Genomic DNA, 20,254 nt, shown 5'->3' with positions numbered 1-20,254 from the left:
GGCCGGTCATTTCTTCTTTAATATTTTAACTTGATATAAAAAAAGAGCAATTTTTACTGTACATTCACATTTCTCCTCTCCCCAGTGCTTTGTTTTTTCTTTCAGGAGGTTCAGAGCCCACTTGCCATGAGGTGGGACATTGATTTTTAGGTCCACATACAAATTTGTGAACATCAGAAGGGACATCTCTTTGATTTTCAAAGTCTGTACCCCACAGTAGGAAAACAAGTACTTCTCGTGAGCCCCTGGGAGAGGTTTTGACATCTAAGAGACCAGTGAACCTGCTGATGGAACAGAATCAATGGCAGAATTCTGACACTCTTAATGAGGGTGTTTTAGGGGGAAGATTTATCACATCAATTCTTATTCCAAAAGAATTATTTTAACCTTGATGTTTTAATTATATATTTTACAATTCAGTGTTAATGAACCCAGATAATAAACCATGACATTTCAGCCAGGTTCTTTGTTTTGTCCCCCTTCTGCTCAGATGTTTTAGCAAGTCTGAACCCTATCACAGTTACTGAAGTATTTATCTGAAACAGCATCAAGCATATTAAAGGTGATACTTCTAAGTCTTTATGTTTTGCTCAACATTTCAATCTTGTACACTGGAAAGCCAGTAAAAAACTTTGGCCAAGTGTGCCTCTCAACCGAGTATACCGGATAATTCCTTCTCCCCAGGAATAATTGTTAAATACTTACTTCTCATCTTCACACTTCAGTTCTGAGATGATAGTGAGAAGAATCTTAAGGACTGAAATGTAACCTGCTCTTCGGTCTATACAATTTCATGTTTTTAGATTCTCATCTCACCCTTGCTACACAAGATAAGAGCACTGCTTGTTTCTGGTTTTATTTCGAAAGAGTGTTTAATCAATCTGAAGACTTTGAAGTTCTACATCACCTTTAAGCATAAATAGTGTCTACTTTAAAAATATGATTCACTACCATCCACCTGCAGATTCTTGCGAAGACATCTACAGATTCTAGCAAAGGTCGCTTTTATTTCCACGATCACACCTTTTTTCCTGAAAGAGATAGAAAATACTCTGTAACCAACTAATGTCAAGGCATTAAATTCAAAAACGTTTCTTAAAAAAAGTAGTATTTTTTCAGCGAGTTTTCATTTCTTCTAGTGTTGCAAATCACTCCTAGAAGATTGCCACACATTGCCTTAAGTTATCACTGGTGCCTTGCACTTCCATTTGCCAATCTCATTGTGTAACTGCTCTTGGTTTTATGATCAGACACCTTCCTGTTCTACTAGCTTCCTATTGGGGGAAAAAATAACTGTACACAACATTTTGGGGAAAATTTTAGGCATAAGTCTATTGACAGTCAAATACATGCTGGGAAACTAGTTCTAGCAAAGAGCTTTGGGCATTCTATTAATTGACTGAGATTGACTGAAAAGTCTTCACTAATTGAGTCAAAAGTTTCAAGAAAGCAGCTTATTTTTTCTTCCCCTACACTGCCTCTTTTTTTTCCTTTAAAAAAAAAAAAAAAAGAGTGGCAAGGTAGAGAAGAGGCAATACTTACACTGATGTTGTAGATTAACAAATAAGTTCATTTTTGGAGAAAGTAGGCTGTCCAGAATGCCTGAAACTGTCAAGGCATTTGAACGAATTTTACAATATCAAGCTCTTTATAACTGCAGCACCTGAAAGGGCAGTTGCTAATTTATGACATGCTGCAACGTAAGTGGCAAGCAGTATTTGCACACCACTGCAGGGTAACTGTACGATATAAGTAACAGACCACTACAATTCTTTACAACAGTTGTAAAGAAAGTACAGTACTGAGTTGTCTCCTATGCCCTTACCTGTCACTGGGATGAAGTAGAGGACTGTGGAACGGTGCCCCCCAAGACAATGCTGTTTTTGTCAGTTAGGGTTTTAAGCACAGTTGTGGCTGGTGACTGTAGAATTTTACGTGAAAGCCTCATTCTACCATCAGTTGGGTCACGTCCAAAATACTTAACCTGTTAAGAAAACAAACTACTCTAAGACTGACCAACTTAAAAGAGCTGGAAATAGCATTTTCATTACAAGGTGGTGGCTTTTTTTTTTTCCAATTTGATGCTAGAAAAGCCATAAACAGTAAGTACCATTTAGCTTATATTGCTTCGTCAAATTAATGTGGCACCTAGATATGACACAAAAAAAAATTAATTTGAAGTGATCAGGCCTTTAACCAGCACACAAAGAGAATCTGATATGGCAACAGATTTTCTTCATAAACACAAAATAAATTCACTCAAATTCTAAAATATGAACAGCAGTTTGTTAGTATCTTAAAGTTAAAAAAAATTTACCTGAATTTCTTGTCCAACTTCTAATCCTAGGGCACTAGGATGTCTAATCTAGAACAGAGTGTTTTTCAGAAAAATTTATTTCAGTGTGATTCATTTTGTAAGTTTAGTTATAGAAGTTCCTTGTTTTAGGGATTCTTCATGCTACACTTCAGACAATCATAGTGGCTCAACACTACCTTACAAATAACAGGTTTCTAAATGTTAAGTAAGAAAGGGTATTGCAGATCTGAAGAATTTGGTTATGTGCATAAAAGCATCAACAGTAGGACCGTAGCAGGCATGTACTTAGATTGTTGTTTTAAGTACAGGGTGAGCAGAGGTTAAACAAAAAGGTGCTGCTAATCTCACATGAGCTTTTAACATGAAACGGGCTCTAGAACAACAGTACGTGTGTTATCGATAATGCAGTGAGAATTGATTAAAAACCAATCTAAGTGTCTAGTTTATACCTGTATAAGCATGTCTTACCTTTCTCTGATCAAGTTGTGAATTATGAAGTAACACTGGTGTCATGTTGGGATACAATTTTACCATCACTCCAGAATCTCTGCAACAAAAACCAGCATGGTTATTTCAAATACACTGATCGAAGTCTGTACATATTTCACTCTGCATATTGACCCCAAAGCAAGTAAACTTTTCATAAACAAGATTCTACTTCTCCCTTCTTAAAAGCCTTATATCAACCGTAACACATCCACTCATTTTTCCTTAATTGGAAGTGGATGGAAATTACTCATTTCAACACAGTATATTTCTGTAATAAGTACCATCCAAAAATGCATGTAATTTCAATCTAATATTTGCCTTGCAAAAAAGTAAAAAAGCAAATTCCTACAATCTCCCTCTGATACAAACATCAAAAAAGGTTTTATAATTTACAGAGACACTCTAATAACTGAACAATCAGCAAAAATAAGCAGCCGTATTAAGAAACAGAATGTTTTTAACAGAAAACATCAGCAATGATATAGGTGCCAATGTCACCAGCCTAAGTTTCGCATTCATAACAATCAATTACTTTATATGATGTTTAGGTATCAGGAATACAGCTACATAAATAAACTAATTTCTCCTTTAACGCCAGCACGCTTTTCATACCTTATTTCAGTTATTGTGGCTGTATAAACTGCACCAAATTCCAAATTAACCTCCTGCTGTAAGGGGCAGGGGGAGGGGAAAGAAAGAAGGGAAAACCATAAGACACAAATTCACAAAAACAAATTGAAAAAGCTAACAAAAGTCGGTCCTTACATCATCTTTGCAGATTTCATGGATAAATTCTCTTGCTTCATGCATAGCACTAGGTGTGGGAGCAAACACAGAATATGTCTCTTCATCCAGCTGACTTACAGTCACACCTTAGAAACAGAATTTAATGAGAGGATTTAGGTGAACATTACAGAATCACAGAATTGCTACTGTTTCAGCAAGCAGAAAACTTATATTCAGAAAATTCAGCAAAATGATTTTGCACACACTAAGACCAGAGAGTCCTAATCATTTCAAATATTCTTCTTCAGATTAGGCATTGGACAGCTTTACATGCAACTGAATGGAAACCATGTTACATGCATGCTTGCTAAATACCTGCACAAACTATGTGTTCCATGTAAGATTGTTCCTATTTGCAAAATTACTATTATAATCTTTTTGACAGGAAAAAATTCTTGAAAGAATTTTGGTTTTATGAATGAATCTCAGCTTCTATGAATAAATTTCACAGAGATTTGTAATAAAACTACAGCTTTCATTAATAGCAGATGGACATTAAAGCATTTCAGTCAGAACACAGCAAGATTGCATGGTAAAATTCTTTGCACCTCTAGACTAGTTTTCTGGCCAACAGACTGCATCGGCTTGTAACCAAGGAGAACTATGATTTTTTTTTTTTTTCCTCCTTTTCGCCACCCTCGTCCCCTGAGAAGCACTAATCAAGCTAGCCAGAGCATTAAAAGAGTTTCAAGTACAAAGCAGCTAAAGCAGAACATCTACTTGATACTCTATAGACATCAACCTTTTTTAAATTTTTAACTTTCTAAAAGTAGGGAACAAGTGAAGAAGTTCTACTATATTAAGCAATAAAGGAAAGAATTTGCATTTACAAAAAAGTGGTCATAAAATAAATCTGATGTAATTAATAGTATCACAGCAGAAATTCACCTCTGCTACCATGGGCTGACTCTTGGTTGAATATTACCATCATCATGTCAGACAGATGGGAAGGGTGGGCTGTGTCAAGTTTCAGTGGTTTGAGTTGTTTGAACAAAGGTTTTTAACAGTGTAGCTTCTCAGAAGTACTTAACACTTGACAAATTCCATTCATTCACTTCTGAGGCAAACCATAACATCAAGCTATAGGCTTAAAATTAAGTGATCTGTCAGTCTGCATTTATCTCAGCCAAAGCATCAGTTGCCCTATTTCGGAAACGGTAGCAAAAAAGGCATCAACTTAGAATTTGGCACTGAAGGCCAGGAAGGACAAACCACTGTGTAAACAAATAAAATTCATTTACTCCAAGAAATATAGAAAGGTCAGGAAACTTCTGTCACGCTACTAGCTACCTGTTTAAGCCCCAGTACAGGTCACTCCTGCAGTGTGATAGCAAGGTGGATTTCTAACACATGCCAGCATGTTAACAGTGGATACAAGCTCTTCACAGAATCCTAGGAGAACAGTTGATGAGCACCATAGAAAGAGCTCAGCGTCCCCTCTTAACCACAGCAAAGACGACTTTAGTTTCTAGGAAGAGAAGCTGTATAGATTTGATCTACGCTTCAGCATATTCATGATCAGACTTGCTTGACTTCAAACCTTTCATGCAACACTATCTGTAACACCATCCCTAGATGAACCTTTAACTGCCTCTTCTGCAAACCCTGAAAAACACCATCACGTGTGCACCAAACTTCTGGGAATTCCTGCTCCAAGACAAAATTTTACAGAGAGAATCTACGCAACTAAGTGTAGCTGACGTTCACCTAGCTCTTCAAAACATCTCAAGATGCAGTACAGACTCAGTTTGTACTGAGCATTGGAATAGCTATACATGCAAGTCTGAAAACAAAGGCAAATGCTGTTTTGTTAGTCTGCAGCAGAAAGCACAAATTAAAAAGCACCTTTTTCTCTTAATAGTCCTTCCTATCTACTTATCAGGTTGTGGCTGCTGAAGCACAAAGGCCACTTTTATGGAGGTGGTCTACAGAGTCATTTGGGGAGTTTAAGTTTAGCTAATTACAGTTTCTGAAAGGACATAAAGATAGCATTAAGATTCAGCAATAGCTGTGCTAGAAATACCTGTGCTACCAAGATTCACTAATTAAAACTCCACACCAGTAATATTCATATAGAGAAGAGAAGCTAATAACACAGTAGGATAAATTATCACAGGAAGCAAGAATGTCTTACCAGTCTTTGCTTGAAGTTTTTTCAAATTATAGGCCCCAGGACCAACGAATCTTAATCTTTTTGATAACGGAACATGGATAGTTTCTGAAAGAACATTTAAAAATACTTTGAAATGCTAACTATAATAATCTTGAAAGCTATCACAAAAGATAAGTCACATTCATTTAGATTTTAATCTTCTGTAGCTACTTGTATTATTTGCTGAACACTGATGTAATTACTTTTAAGAACTGAAATAAATGAGAACATAGAATACAAATACTTTGGTGAGTGTAAATTACCTTAAGACATACCAATACTGACATCTACATCCATTCTGACTTTGTGAATTTCACATAACTTCAGTTTAACTTTGTTTTCTGCTGTACAGTGGAAGAGTACAGTGCTGCCCCACATGGCAATAAAAAAACCCATACAAAATTCACCTCAAAAAAACCCAAAGGAAAAATAACCCCAAGAGGCAGGGGCAGAAACATACAACAAACATTCATTTTAAAAAGGCTGTTTTAAGCAGCAGCTTATTGTTAAAAAGATAACTATAGAAGATAGGCTTTCTTATCAACACACAACTAACATTACCTACAACTGGTCCACTTTCTTTTCTGTTAGGTCTGGGTTTTGCCAGCGTTTGGTTCATGATTTGTAAAATCTCCCTCTTTGCAGCTGTGGGAGTTAAGGGGGGAAAAGGAGGAAGAAGGAAAAAATAAAGAGTTTCATACAAGGTTAAAATAAGTTGATGCAGTTTTTGTTATAAAGTAAATAAATATCCGTTCATAAAGTCTGCCTCCTGCCTAACCAAAGTTACTATCAGGAATTCTTAACACATTTTGGGTAGTGCGTGTTTGTTGCAGTACAACATTCTGCTCTGTGTACACAAAACCTATAGCCTTCAGCACATTTATTGATTTTATGCAGCCTGGAACATTACATACTGTTCTGTTTCGGTGTGTTATTTCAATAAATCAGGGTGCTGATACGAGCAACAGGGTGCAGCTTCGATTAGTTATGATACACTGGCCTGGAACTTTAGTTGAGCTGCTTGAAGTGAAACACCACTGAATAGGAATTACTAGTTCTTACATTTTACTAAGGGTTTTCTTACTAAAATCTTGCTAGTACAAGAAAGAGAAAAGTTTCAACTTGAAACTAGTTAAATTCTTATTAAAGCTTGTAGCTTCAGTTTTTCACATGGCTCAAGACTTTAGCTTCACACATCAGAATATAGAAAGCAGTAAATTTCCAAAGTAAATGTAGCTGAATTTACAGTAAATGAGCAGTAGTTTGCTGTAGTTCTCATAACATTATTCTGTTAGATTTAAAAAAAAAGTCACGCAATAGGATGCTTGTGTGTAAGTCCAAATCCATTTTGGTTACGGTAACACTTAACCTATTTAATGAGCAACAGATGCTCCTCCCTCTCACAAGTTTCACCAAATCCAAAGCAATCCAGAGTTTCAGGGCACAAAGCTGTACTGCAGCCTTTACTGCCCATGTTATTCACACGGCATCAAGCGGCTACATCTTAACCGTGAACTCCCTGAGATGACACGGACTTTACTGAAGTTCTAAGGAGTCTCTGCTCAATAGACATTTAAAAATTGGTCTGAAGTTACTTTAAAGTTAGCTTGGAGAGTATTTTTAACAGCCCCTTTTACTGATTTATTGCATTGCAAAGAGGAAATGTTTTTTCACCCCAACTCACCACATATGGTTTGAATACAGCATGTCAAAAACTTTACAAACTGACACAGCTTAGTAATATTGTACTTCTATCAGTCAATTCCAAAATATCGTGTGTAAATATTTCATAATATATTGCTCTACCCTGATGTTACTCTTTTGTATAAGCTTCCATCCCCCCCCCGTTTGCTATGCCACTAACTTTATTGCATTTTTCAGAACAAGTCACCCATTGTACTAAACTGGTGACCATTACTATCACACCATTTGCAGGGAGTAATATTTTATTCTCTTCTTCTTAAGAGTAACATCCAAGAGGAGCAAACAATTGCACCAACACTATACACAACAATATGAAACTTAAGCGTGGTGGGAAGGGCCTGGCATTTTGGCAACTGAATTCCCTCCTGACACAAAAAACTATTTCATATGAAGTGCCTATATTGAAGTATAATAGACAACACCCAGACCAGACCGGTTTTTTTGAAGACAGCAGCTTTTTTCCACAATGAGAACAAAAAAAATTATTTAGTTTCATAAAACTTAGAATTTAACACCATTTATCATTTAGTATCATAAAATGGGTGCAAATACAAATATGGACCTACCTGTAGCTTGCTGAATAGCTTCCATTACAATTTTTATTGGTATTCCTGGCAGTTTTAGATCAACCTAGTATGAAAAGAGCTAAGTTACATCAACATGAAAGTTTTTTAGAGACAGAGTTCCATTTTAGGAAGACTTAATATTGCAATACCTGCAAGGCAGTTACTCCTTTATTAGTACCTGCCATCTTGAAATCCATATCACCATAGTAATCTTCAATTCCCTACCAGCAGGGACAGAAAGAAAACAAATTGGAGTAACTTTATCCCAGTGTCAAGTCTCATTATACTGAAAGTACATTCTGTGTTTCAATAAGACAAAAACAAGTTCTGCGGACTTGGAACTACTTCCGCATCTCGCACATTTTTCCTTCAGTCTTATTTTGGTGTTCATGATGAACACCGTTCCTTTCTCTCCTTATAAATGAAGAGCTTTTGTGGGCTGGTTTATTAACAACAGATCCCCAGTCGATTTTGTACTGTCAGTGGCTGCCACAGGAAGAGGCGGCGGCAGCAGCATGATAACATGTGTTCCCCCCTGCCCCAACAACTTTGCAAAGTGCTCATTCTTCATCCAATATACTGTGTTTTTTCAGTAAATTAAAGTATTCAACAATTATTAATCTCTTTCTCCTAAGAAGAGGAGAGAGTAAGCATCAGAGCTTAAAAGAAACACAGAGTAATTACAAAAAAATAAGAAACATGACTGGACATTTCATAGAGATTTTTTGAAATAAGGCAGGAGTTCAGGACACGAAACAGAGAAGACAAAGCTACTCAATGTTTCCAGTAACGTACATTCCAGAATTCACAGGGTACAATGTTGCAGAAGGTGGTCATAGAGGGCATTTTACAGAATTAAGCAGCAATAAAACAACAATGTTAGAAACACTCACCAAGATGTCTGTCAGCAAACGATAGTCCTCAATATCTCCTTTTTCCAGACTGCATTTGGTAATGAGACCTATTGCTACACCTGCCACTGCACTTGATACTGGAACTCCTAATAGTGGTAAATAAAAATACATTTTTATAACCTTTGGTCATTTCCAAACCCTATTACACATAATCATATGTAGTTTATCCTTTTAAGTGCCATATTTTGTACCTGCATCCATTAATGCCAAACTTCCACCACACGCAGAAGCCATTGAAGAGGACCCTAGAGTTTGAAGGGGGGGGGAAAGAGTTGTTAAACGTGTTTCATACTTCTGACCAAAAACTTGCTAGTGATATTCTTCAATGACAGTTTGAAACTTACCTCACTGCTAGCTAGAAAATACTATGTAGCAACACACATACTACAATAAATAACTGCAATTAGGAATTTTCTGTAGCATAAGTATTTTTAACAAGAAATGGGTAATACAGTTTGAATCTTTCATGATACCAATAAAGCTCAACAAGCATCATGATTAAATATTCTCGACAAGAAATCTGTGGGCTTTGCAGGAAGCTGGAAATGGGACTCCTTCCCTTTCTCCAGTAACCCTTCTCCCAGCCACCTAACCTCACTACAGTGCTAGGAAATAGGAGGTGGACCTCAGGGAGCTTCTTGTGGCACAGGGGTATCTACAGAAAGGTGAGACGGATAGTTCTCCCTCAAACCGGGGACATGGGAAACAACAAATACAGACAGCCAGGAGAAGCCAACTCCAAAGTCAGTGAGGGTAGCAGCTGTGATTTAACACTGAAGAATGGGTCCCAATACATGCTGATTTATTTTCCTCACTCTGTAGCATAAAAATGCTCATACTGATACTGTGCCATTACAGAAACTGAAAGAAAGGTCCATTGTTCATGACTATATACACCCTTCTTTTTCAAGTACTTCAGGCAATAGAGCTATCAAGATTAAGAAGGTTAGAAGTGAAATCTATTACCTAAAATGCTTAGAACTCAAGTTAACCAAACCTGAGCTTTTTTAAGAACCGAATTTAGACCTAACACTAGGTTAAAAAGAAGAGGATCATAATACCATTTGACTCCAAGACCTCAGAAGTAACTCGTATAGTGAATGGGAAATCCTGGGGAATGACTGGTTTCAAAGCTCTTTCTGCCAGTGCACCTGTTTAAAAAAAAACCCAAACAAAACACCAAATGATCCATAAATAAAAACAATCAGACAACATATTAAAACTTACAGCATGGGACTTCTCTGGTCTGAACTTACCATGTCCAAGTTCTCTTCTGTTCATACCAGTAACTTTGCCAATCTCATTAGTTGCATAAGGAGGGAACTAGGAAGTAAAAACATGCGTATACAGAAAATTAACTAATATTTTTTCACCATTTCAAAAATATACACTTAGAAAAAGTTCTCTGAAGTTTTTGTGCACCTCAAGGGTAAAAACAAATTAAGAAAATAATCAAACTGCCACATGACTTCTATCAGTCACTTAGTTTGCAAACCAGGACCAGTTTAGGTAGTGTTTAGTAGATGTCTTCACTTTCACAGAACAAAAGGGAATGAAGCAGTTGCAAGGTATTTGAAAAACAACACAACAAGCTTACTCCAATTAAACTTGTCAAACAACATATCAGAAGTCTTGTTTCTGTCATACAGATAACGGAACCAGATGTGCTTGTTGCCTGTACAAAATACTCTGGGCAAGTTCCGAAGGCTGAGAGATCCAAGAAGTGAAAGCACTTATTTACTACTGGTGTAGTATGTCAGCTGAACGTATTAATAGAGCTTACTAAAAATAATAGAGCAGGCTAATCCTGGTTTCAGTGATAATCCACTCTTAGGGAGCTAATCTAATGTTAAGATATTATAAAGGCTGTATAAAATGGCAATTGCCAAATTATCTAGTGCTTTTTAGGAAACCAGCACTTTTGTTCATAAATTGCAGTAGAAGTTCACATATGAATTATAACTAATAAATTTTAGAAATTCTAGAGATAATTTATGTCCTTGGAAGTGATCAATTTCACCTTTAAAAGCAGGACTTGAAGCCCTTCTGTGAATCACACAGAAAGCTGTGGCACAGTAAAACACTCACCTCATAATGCAGCATGAAGTTTTTGTCTTTTATTCCACTATTAATTAAAAACAAGACCATGTCAAAAAGAAAGCAACCAAACATGTCTTACATACAATAGGCAATACATAAGATTATATACAAATAGACCCTGCAAAACCAAAAAATCAATAGATTTGCTGATCACTCACATTTTTCCTAAGGGTTTCTAAGTAGTAAACAAATTAAAAAGCATAGTCTACAAAAAAACTCCTCATGTGTTAATCATCATCATTAAAACCGTTTCCCTAGCTGTTTAGAGTACAAGAGGCCCTATCAGTTCCTTATGCTGGTTTCTGTGTGTCTGAAGGAATTAAACAAAAAAAATTTCAATGGAACTTCAAGAACATCATCATCTTACTGTACACATCGCAGTAAGGACTCGGAAACATAAGCACTCAAGGAAAATTGAAAGTCTCTGTAACCACAAAATAACTGCATTAAATAAAAAAGACTCCGCTCAAAAAAGTTACTGAAGTATCACAAAACTTGAGGCTTAGCAATAAACACAAAAATAGCTAATCTATAAAGAAAGTTGCTTCAAGTCAAGACTTGCTTGTAGTTTCATACAGAGGCAATTCAATTCATGAAGCAACCTAATGACTGCTAATTAAAACCCATTATTTAGCACAAACTCATTTCCAAGAACACCAAAATTGCAGAATATGGACAAACACCTCTAGGCCAAAAACCATAACTAAAGCAAAGCTGACACAGTAAAATGTAAAAGCTCCTGCACTGGTGGGTGGAGATCACTGAAATGCAGCTTTAAAGTGAGTAAGTTTCCCCTCCCCAACAAATTAACCTTCAGCAATAAAACGTTAAGGGCACAAGGACTTGCTTGCTACATCTAAGTTAAATTTGCCTAACTTCATCAAAGAACACCACAAATGTTTTCACCCTCTGAACATTTGTTTTTTGAGACAAAATAAGAATATCTAGATAGGTTGATTCAGCTGGGGAACCACCTTCCCCCAATTATCTGCTTTTTTATTTTTTTCCCATTTGAACCTAACTTGACAAACAGAGCAGCAATTCATGGGCTACGCACATCCAACCTGTTGAGCAAAACTTCAAAACTTGTGAGAAATAGATTAACTGAGTAGAATACATACCAATTTCCAAGTGTGATGATGAATACTTGGAACAAAGACAGACTCAGTTTTTATCAATCATTTTATTTACAGAGACTTGCTATATGGACAGAATGTTACAGATTCAAGAGTAATTTGCTCTTTTCTTGCTCTCAAAACCAGACTGGAGGTTAACTGTAATACTCTCCAATTTCAAATGCGTGTCTATGGAATTAATGCCACCTTAACAAAAAACAGCTGCCAAGATCTCTTGAAAACAGGCCACTTCAAAGCCTGATTTTACACATTTTTCAGTCCTAATGAATACATATATAAACATTGACGTTCAAGAAACTTTCATCAGATGTGCTTAAATGCTCACCCTCTTTTATTACCAGTGACATAACACCAAAGATACACGTACCTCACTGCTGTTGAGATAAGATCTGATTTTACGCTTGATTCTAGAGAGTCAAATGTAACTGTACAGAGAACCTAGAATAAAAAGAGAGAGGGTGTTATTTTTAGTGGGCTAAGAGGGGAAAACACTGACGAGTAAATCACTGTTTGCAACTAATCCATGTACCCCGTAATAAGTCAGACCAATGGCTGACAGTCTTCTAGGAAAATGAACTATAAAAATATAGGAGACCAAGTCTCACATAAAATCTTAACTCAATTCACCCAACATTTGACACTTTGGCAAAAAGAGGAAAAAAAAAATCTGGAAGTGATTTTTTGCACAATTTCCCTATTTAGTCCAGGTTACATACGAAGTTCCTCTTAAAATATTTCTCATAACACAGAAAATTTAGTGCTGCCCTACATACCTATGACCCACTGAGACATCCGTTTTTCTAAAAATTAACAGCATTATATTTTACATGAAAAGCTTTTGTTTCAAAAAATACCTTTAACACAGAAGTCTACATTTAGGGATTGAAGAGATATGATTTTGGATTTATCTTATTAACAACCAATTCTACTTCAAGTCATGCTGAATTGGAAAGCTTTCTCCTCATACCACCTCCCTGCAAGACAAAACCCAACCAACCAAAAATTCTCCAAATCTGCCAACCTGAACAAGAAGAATCCTTACAACATCTAACCTGGGTTACTAAACATTCTTCAGAAAATCTGAAAACAGTAATCCTTACCAGACTCTTTCTGGGCACATATGGTTAGAATTTTATCCCAACATCTGTACTGTTCATATAGCAAGGAACCAAGTTTTGTCTACTGTCATAATTAAAATATATCTGAACCCATTAAATGTAAACTGTTTTCTAGTTATTACTATTTGAATGTGAAGAAAAAGGAACCTTTGCATTTAGATGAGAGATACAAGTCTTTCAGTTTTTAATAAATTAATTCATAATTTCTGATGTTTAAAGATACTACCTGTGTTTGACCTCTCTGAAATAAGGCTGATCCATGAAGCATTTTAAACATGTTCACTTCACATTTAATATCTCTGAGGGAAGTCAAGTCTCTCCCGTCACACCTGAAGTTACAAGCAGAAATTATGAGATCAATGAAACTATAGTCTTGGTTAAAATGTTGGCAGAATTATGATTCATTAGGAGTTTGATATATTTACCTTTTATATTCATTCAGAACAAGATTTCTAAAAATATCCTTTGAAACCACACTGAAAGATTCCATGATTTCATAAGGCTCAGCCTCTGGAAATTTTTCTGGGTAGAAAAAAGAAATTGCATCTGAAGTTGGAAAATTAATTCCACAGAACTTTTACAAAAATAGCTTAGCTAACAAGGACCACACTATAACTCTAAATAGTGCTAGCTCCATTTAAGCATTCTCTAACTATTAAGGAAGCAGAAAATAATACCTTTCAGCTGTTCTTCTGTTTCAAGCCTTATTTTGTTAATTGCTTCATCTCTAGAAATCTAGAACACAGGATTTGCAACCAGTTAACTCTACAAGGCAGAATAACAAAAGAGGTTTGGGTTGCTGGGTTTTTGTTTGTTTTAAAGTTCTATAAAACTCAAGGAATAAGGAAGAAGATTCTCACACAAATTCAGAGATCAGTCATGTACTGCCAACAAATATTCTGGTAGATAAGAATTTACAGAACAATTATTACTATTGCAAATATATGCAGAGGAGGAGAAGAGTTTTTACAAACATTGAAGAAACTAGATCTTACTAAAAATTTCATTATGATATTAATTAAAAAATAATTATATCATACTTTGATTACTTACTTTGTCATGGCTAGAATCTGTGAAGACCGCATAGATCTTGTTAAAAGCAAGTCTTTCGGAAGAAAAGAAAGAATTAGCTTAAAAACCACTTATATAATTAGTTTCTTTTGAGGAATCAATGTCTGTTTTTGTTAGCAATATGAAAGCACCATTATAAACCTTACTAGCTCCAGCTGTCCTTTCCGCCTGCTCTCCTGCCACCTCTCTGAAATTAGCTATCACTTCCACAGCAAGGCTCTCACAGACCAACACCCTGGCTCCTCTCATCACCATGCCACAAGAACAGCATATTAACTTAAAATACTTCCACAGGGTTTTCAAGGTATTTGGTTTGCCCTGTCCTTCTTACTAAGTGTAAGACAAGACAGCTGAAGGCCATGTTCCTAAGGTTCTATGGAAAACACAGCAAGTAATCCTGAACATTCAAAACACACTATTTCATCAAGCAAAAACCCCAAACTATCCCATCAAAGGCCATCTAATTAAATGATGGTTAAATAAGCATTTTGAGTCACCTAACAGAATTACGATCAGAATTATTTGTTCTGAACTTACTTCTTTGCACACTCCACAATCTCTTCCGGAGCAACAAACAGCTTCTGAACAGTTCTCTTGGCAACACCCTGTTCTTTCACTAGTTGTTGAATTCCCTGAATTATTTGCTGGGTATGCTTCACCCCTACTTTGATGGCATGACAGAAGTCTTGTTGCAATATATTCTCCGCTGTTGCTTCCAACATAACTATCAAGGGAAAGTTGAAAGTTAGGTAAATGACTATTTTATTGTTCAATAGCAATCTAACTCAAAATGAGGAAATACAGATTAAGCTACACAAATACAACAGAATTTACTTGAGTAGCCAGAAGTTATGTAACCTATCACCATTGTTTATTCCTACTATTGTGTAAAAATACAAGTTTTAAAGATTAGAAAAATATCTGTGAAAAGGCACCTACTTGATTTTCAAACACTCAACAGATACTGATAATTAACCTACTTACCAACTTGATTTTGTGGAGCTCCAGCAACAACTAAGTTTAAAGCACTAGAAGACATCTGTTTTCGAGTTGGATTGATTATAGTTTCTCCATCAACCAGTCCTACTCTTACTGCACCTACGAGGAAACTCCAAAAAATTAGTATTATAATAAGGAAGTTCTTTAAGGCATCATTTTACTTTGAAAACCACACATCTAAAACCAATAATTAAAGCTATGGACTAATTTTAAAATGTTACCATGTTAGCTATATATTAAGACCAAATCTGTAAAGCAAAATTATCTGTTCTTGATTTTCTTTTGGGTAGTGTTACCAGGCAGGGGATATAATGCCAAGTAGCATTGCACACAAGGCTGGAAGTTTATCTGGGGTTTTTTCAGTCATTTGAGCACATGTTTTCTAGAAAAAAGGCAGGTGAAGGGAAAACACAGCTAAATATTTGTTCTTGGCTAGATCATTTCTCCTCCCAAAAAATATTCCCAATGAAATAAAGGTCTTCCTGAGTTCCTGGAAGAAAAGTATTCTTATCCAGCTATTTTCTAAACAATGCTTTTCAAGACTCAGTTTCTCTGAAGAAAAAAATTAAGTTCTTGGTCTATATACTATACTGTTTCTGGATTATAAATCCTTCCAGAAATGTATTTAGTCCAGGAAAAATAATGCTTTGAAGTGCAATAATCCTATCCATTGTAAAACGATTTTCAATACTTGAAACAAGACAGTGGACTTCAGATTCAGATTCTTGTTAAGAAAGCATGAACTGTGGCCTAAGTCTTCCATTATGTTCAAATCATCCATCATTTCAAATTATTTACTTACCAATAGGACCATTCCATGGGATATCAGATAATGCAAGTGCTGCAGAAGCTAGAGTGAAGAGATAAAAACGTGTATTAGAAAAACTGGATCACATTAAAAATCACACACAAGCAGTAATTTTTAACAGTCCTCTTACCTCCATTAATTGCCAGAACATCAGGATCATTGACGCCATCTACTGCTAAAAGATTACAAAGGATCTGGCATAAGATAAAAGACAATGAATAATTTTGACCTATACATTTTTATTAGCTGTAAATACAAAGCTAAGGACAGTAAAACAAAATATTCCACGTCTTTATACAAACTTATACTGCAAATGAAAATTTATTCAGGTATTTAAACTAGAAAGCTCACAAAATCCCCACTAATGTATAATATTGTATCACATCATATAATATATACTATCAGCCTTTCTTTCCTCTGTTATGTAGAGGATACTGGAATTTTGTTCCTGTAGCTCTACAACAAAATTTGGAAACTAGCATGTAATAAAAATGATTTAAGACAAAGAGATGACAAACTAAAAAGCAGCAATACACTATCAGACTGTTTTACAGAGCGTAAACCACTCCTGCATGATAATGAAAATTTATTTTCTTAAAACAGTGCCTACATCATGCGAAATTTTCATTCAATATACTCAAGTTTTCCATTCTGAAGGTCGCTATAGTTAAGGACAGTGACCATGACCTACCTGTGTATCATAGAAGTAGCCTACTGGAAAGAGTGGTCTGATTGACCGATCTGCAAAACAAATATTCAAAGTCTACAAGTATTTGGTTTTCAGCAGTTAGTATTGTCCTGTAATAACCCCACAAGGAACCGACAAAATTTTTGGGGTCTTTCATGTAAACCAACAAAATAAGAAGAAAAAAAGGCAGAGTGCCCAGAAGGAAATTTAGCATGGCATATCATCAACTCTAAAATTTCAGTAGCACCCAGTACAATAAGAGGTATTTGGGTGAGCATATCCACTGTCAGGTAACACAAAGTACAACCACTGAAAAAAGCCTTTTGTGCTTTAGGATCCAAATAATCTATTACATAGTATTTCACCAGAAATATCTTCAATGAAGAGACATAGTCCTCAAACACAGAAAAGCAACAGAAGCATGTATGTTCAAAATCTCACATTATTTCCATGATGCATAAAAATCATAAAATGCTTTGGGTTGGAAGGGACCTTTAAAGGTCACTGTAGTCCAACCGCCCTGCAATGAGCAGGGACATGTTCAATGTATAGATTTCCTATTAATTATTTCAGTCTCAAGTGTCTAGGGCTCTGTGTAACAGCACAGACCTTATAGGCTGCTCCCTCTCCTAATTATTTTTATTGGCATCTTAAGATGCTGATGTACCTGACATCAGTTTTATATAAACGTTGAATTTCAAGGCATTATCTTATACACGAATGGACATAACCATGATGGAGATTACTTTTCAAGCAGGATCAACAATTTAGCTTGGTTGTCTCTACCACCTCCCCAGAGAGATGTGTGACTGCAGGGGTAACATCTCTGCACTTTGGATGAGATCTTAGATACAATAATATCAACAAAGGTGACAACAAGATTTCTCAAGATCCAGGCTTATATATAAAGGAATATGCAAACAGCCCTAGTTGATAGAGTTTTAAAAATCAGTACTGATAAACAAGAAACTGCAAGTTTGTTTTCTTGTGACATTACTGCAGAAACAACTCTGCAAACAGCAGTTATAAATTGCTATCTTTTCAAACATTCATGAGGATATTACAACATATTTAAAATATACTGTGTTTCTGCCTACCTATTACTCTGCTTGTAAGAATTTCTTTATCAGTGGAACCAAGTTCTCTTCTTAGATAGTTTGTAGGAATTCTTCCTGCTGCTGCAGCTTTCTGACGATAGTCAACCTTTTAAAAACAAAACAGGGATTCCTAAAGACAACAGATTACTTATTTCAGAGCCACAGAATCATTCATGTTAAAAGGGAACCTCAGAAGGTCTATAATCCAATACCCTGCTCAGAGGAAGGTCAGCTCTGAATTCAGGTGAGATTATTCAAGGCTCTGTCTTGATGCTCAGATGGACCCTCCCACTCTGTATCATGTACAGACTGCCCAGCCAGTCAGTCCCCAGCCTGAACTGTTGCAGGGCATTAGGGCAAGCCAAGCTCAGGGCTTTGTGTTTGTCTTTACAGAATTTTACAAGATGTCCGTCAGTCCATTCCTCCAGCCTCTGGACCCTCTACATGGCAGCCCTGATTCTCAGCATATCATCTGCACCCCCTCAGTTTGGTGTCATCTGCAAACTTGAGCAGGAATTCCAGGTCACTGATACAAGTATGAAATAGGATGTGTTCCAGGAGAGACCCTTGAGGAACTCACTGTTATTCAGCCTGAAAGCAGAACATGTATCATTAACCCTTAATACTCACAGTACTTTCAGCCCCATAATCCAACCAGTTTTCCACAGATCTAAAATATAACGTCTGAACTTGGGTGTTGTGGTAGACAAAGTACACCAGGCTTTTGTGGAAGGCCTTGCTAAAGTCAAGGTAGACAACCTCCAGTGCTCATCCCTCAGCCATAGATCTACTCAGTTTATCACAGACTGCTGTTCTGAAGTCCAGGGTCTACAGTCCTGACTCCCCGCAGCATCCTGAACTCCACTATTTACTGATTACTACTACTACCACCACTGATTATCACAAAATTAATTTTGTCATTAGTACTTACCACTAATGGCATAAACTGAGATGCAGAAGGCTTCGTTTTACTGACTGCTGTGACCATTACTGCTGTGTCACCTAGCTGGATCAAGAAAAAACAATAAACTGAAGTTACCCGCAACCAAAATATCGTCTGAAGTCCTAAACTTACTCACAAACTAAAACTCCAGAATAGCTTTTGAAGAAAACAACTACATAAACCCATGCTTCGCACCATTAATTTTGTTTTTCAAACAAAATTTCCTCTTACAGAACACATCTGTACATTCATTAGGGATTAAATTGCCCCTCGAGGGTCTGATGTCCTAACAGTGAATGCTCAGATGCAGAAATTTTCAAGTTGCACAAGTTTTACCTTTTTTTTTTTTACCTGAACAACAGCTGATCCATCAGCAAACCTAGCAAGTTTTCCAGAAGACAGCTCCATCTTTCTATTCGAAAGAAATAATCTGTTACTCATGGTGAATTCAAATAACTTTTCCAGTAACTTCTGTGCTCATTTACAGCACCAACTGTACTGAATGTAGACTACACTTCGTATCAGACAAAAATCCTCGATAGGTATGGAAACTGAAACTCTTTGACCAAACCCCACCAAATCCCCTTAACTTTAATGTGCTTTTGCCTCGAATGTCCTGCTTCTTTCACCTTGAAGCAAAGGCTTGCAGCCACATCGCACGTCACCGAAAGCTACCTACATGGCTTAGAGACAAAACGCTCTGTTCACCCTGGAAGGTGAATCACCCACCTGTTCAAGCCGGGTTTTAGTCTTGCCACTAGAAAACGCCAGTACACACCTGCTGTACCCTCACACGCAGAGGGGAGCTGCTTGCACACCCACAAAACTCCTCTTCCCACCACAGCTACAAACATTCTCTCTTCCGTTGAGGAAAGAGAAGGAAATACACCTGCTCTTCACCCCCTGAGTGAGGAACGGCCCGCAGGAACGTCGGCACCAATTTCCGCTCACGTTTGTTTAACCCACCAACCCCAACAGCTCTTTCCACTAACTCCGGGGCCGAGTCCGCCAGCCCCCTACCCAGAGCCGGTACCGAAAGCCGCAGCCGAGGCTGAGGGAGCGGGTGGCACCCGGCACGCCGCTCCGCTGCTCCCCCACAGCCCCTCACCTGCCCCCCACGTCCACCGTCACGGGCCGGCAGGGCCCGGGCTCCGCCGCAGCCCCGCGGGCGGGCGCCGGCCGCAGCACGCAGCCCTCCGACAGCAGCAGCCGCCGCCGCCATCCCGCCGTGGCCCCGCCGCCGACGGTCAAACCGCCGAGGGCGACGCGGCGACAGCTCGTGGCGGCGGCCATGGCGCCAGCGAGGAGGAAGGAGCCAGACGATTGGCTCCCGGCAGCGGCGGGGGGCGGGCGGCCGCGCAGTAAG

General features: G+C 37.4%; 1 protein-coding gene across 2 annotated transcripts; it reads right to left on the bottom strand.

Annotated features, from left to right (window-relative positions):
- PNPT1 (polyribonucleotide nucleotidyltransferase 1) lies at nt 1-20,181 on the bottom strand. 2 transcript variants are annotated; one of them, XM_074864506.1, is made up of 29 exons: nt 19,997-20,181; nt 19,240-19,300; nt 18,877-18,951; nt 17,946-18,051; nt 16,852-16,901; nt 16,291-16,354; nt 16,155-16,202; nt 15,338-15,451; nt 14,891-15,077; nt 14,336-14,387; nt 13,960-14,017; nt 13,708-13,804; nt 13,509-13,611; nt 12,532-12,602; nt 11,017-11,053; nt 10,185-10,251; nt 9,990-10,079; nt 9,120-9,173; nt 8,908-9,014; nt 8,164-8,235; nt 8,015-8,078; nt 6,306-6,389; nt 5,727-5,810; nt 3,572-3,678; nt 3,419-3,474; nt 2,786-2,864; nt 2,318-2,365; nt 1,826-1,984; nt 1-1,031 (listed from the first exon to the last, which is right to left on the bottom strand). In XM_074864506.1, exons 1-28 carry the CDS (start codon nt 20,179-20,181, stop codon nt 1,829-1,831), a joined length of 2,376 nt encoding a protein of 791 aa, XP_074720607.1. In that variant the 3' UTR covers nt 1-1,031; nt 1,826-1,828. The 2 variants fall into 2 exon arrangements, with proteins under 2 accessions (XP_074720607.1, XP_074720608.1); XM_074864507.1 differs by lacking the exon at nt 19,997-20,181 and having other exon boundaries at nt 18,877-18,947.
- Between the last annotated feature and the right edge of the window lie 73 nt (nt 20,182-20,254).

This window comes from Strix uralensis, chromosome 3 (genome assembly GCF_047716275.1).
Source record: "Strix uralensis isolate ZFMK-TIS-50842 chromosome 3, bStrUra1, whole genome shotgun sequence".
Lineage (NCBI taxonomy): Eukaryota > Metazoa > Chordata > Aves > Strigiformes > Strigidae > Strix > Strix uralensis.
Note: the sequence above shows the minus strand (reverse complement) of the source record. Positions and strands in the feature narration are given on the sequence as shown.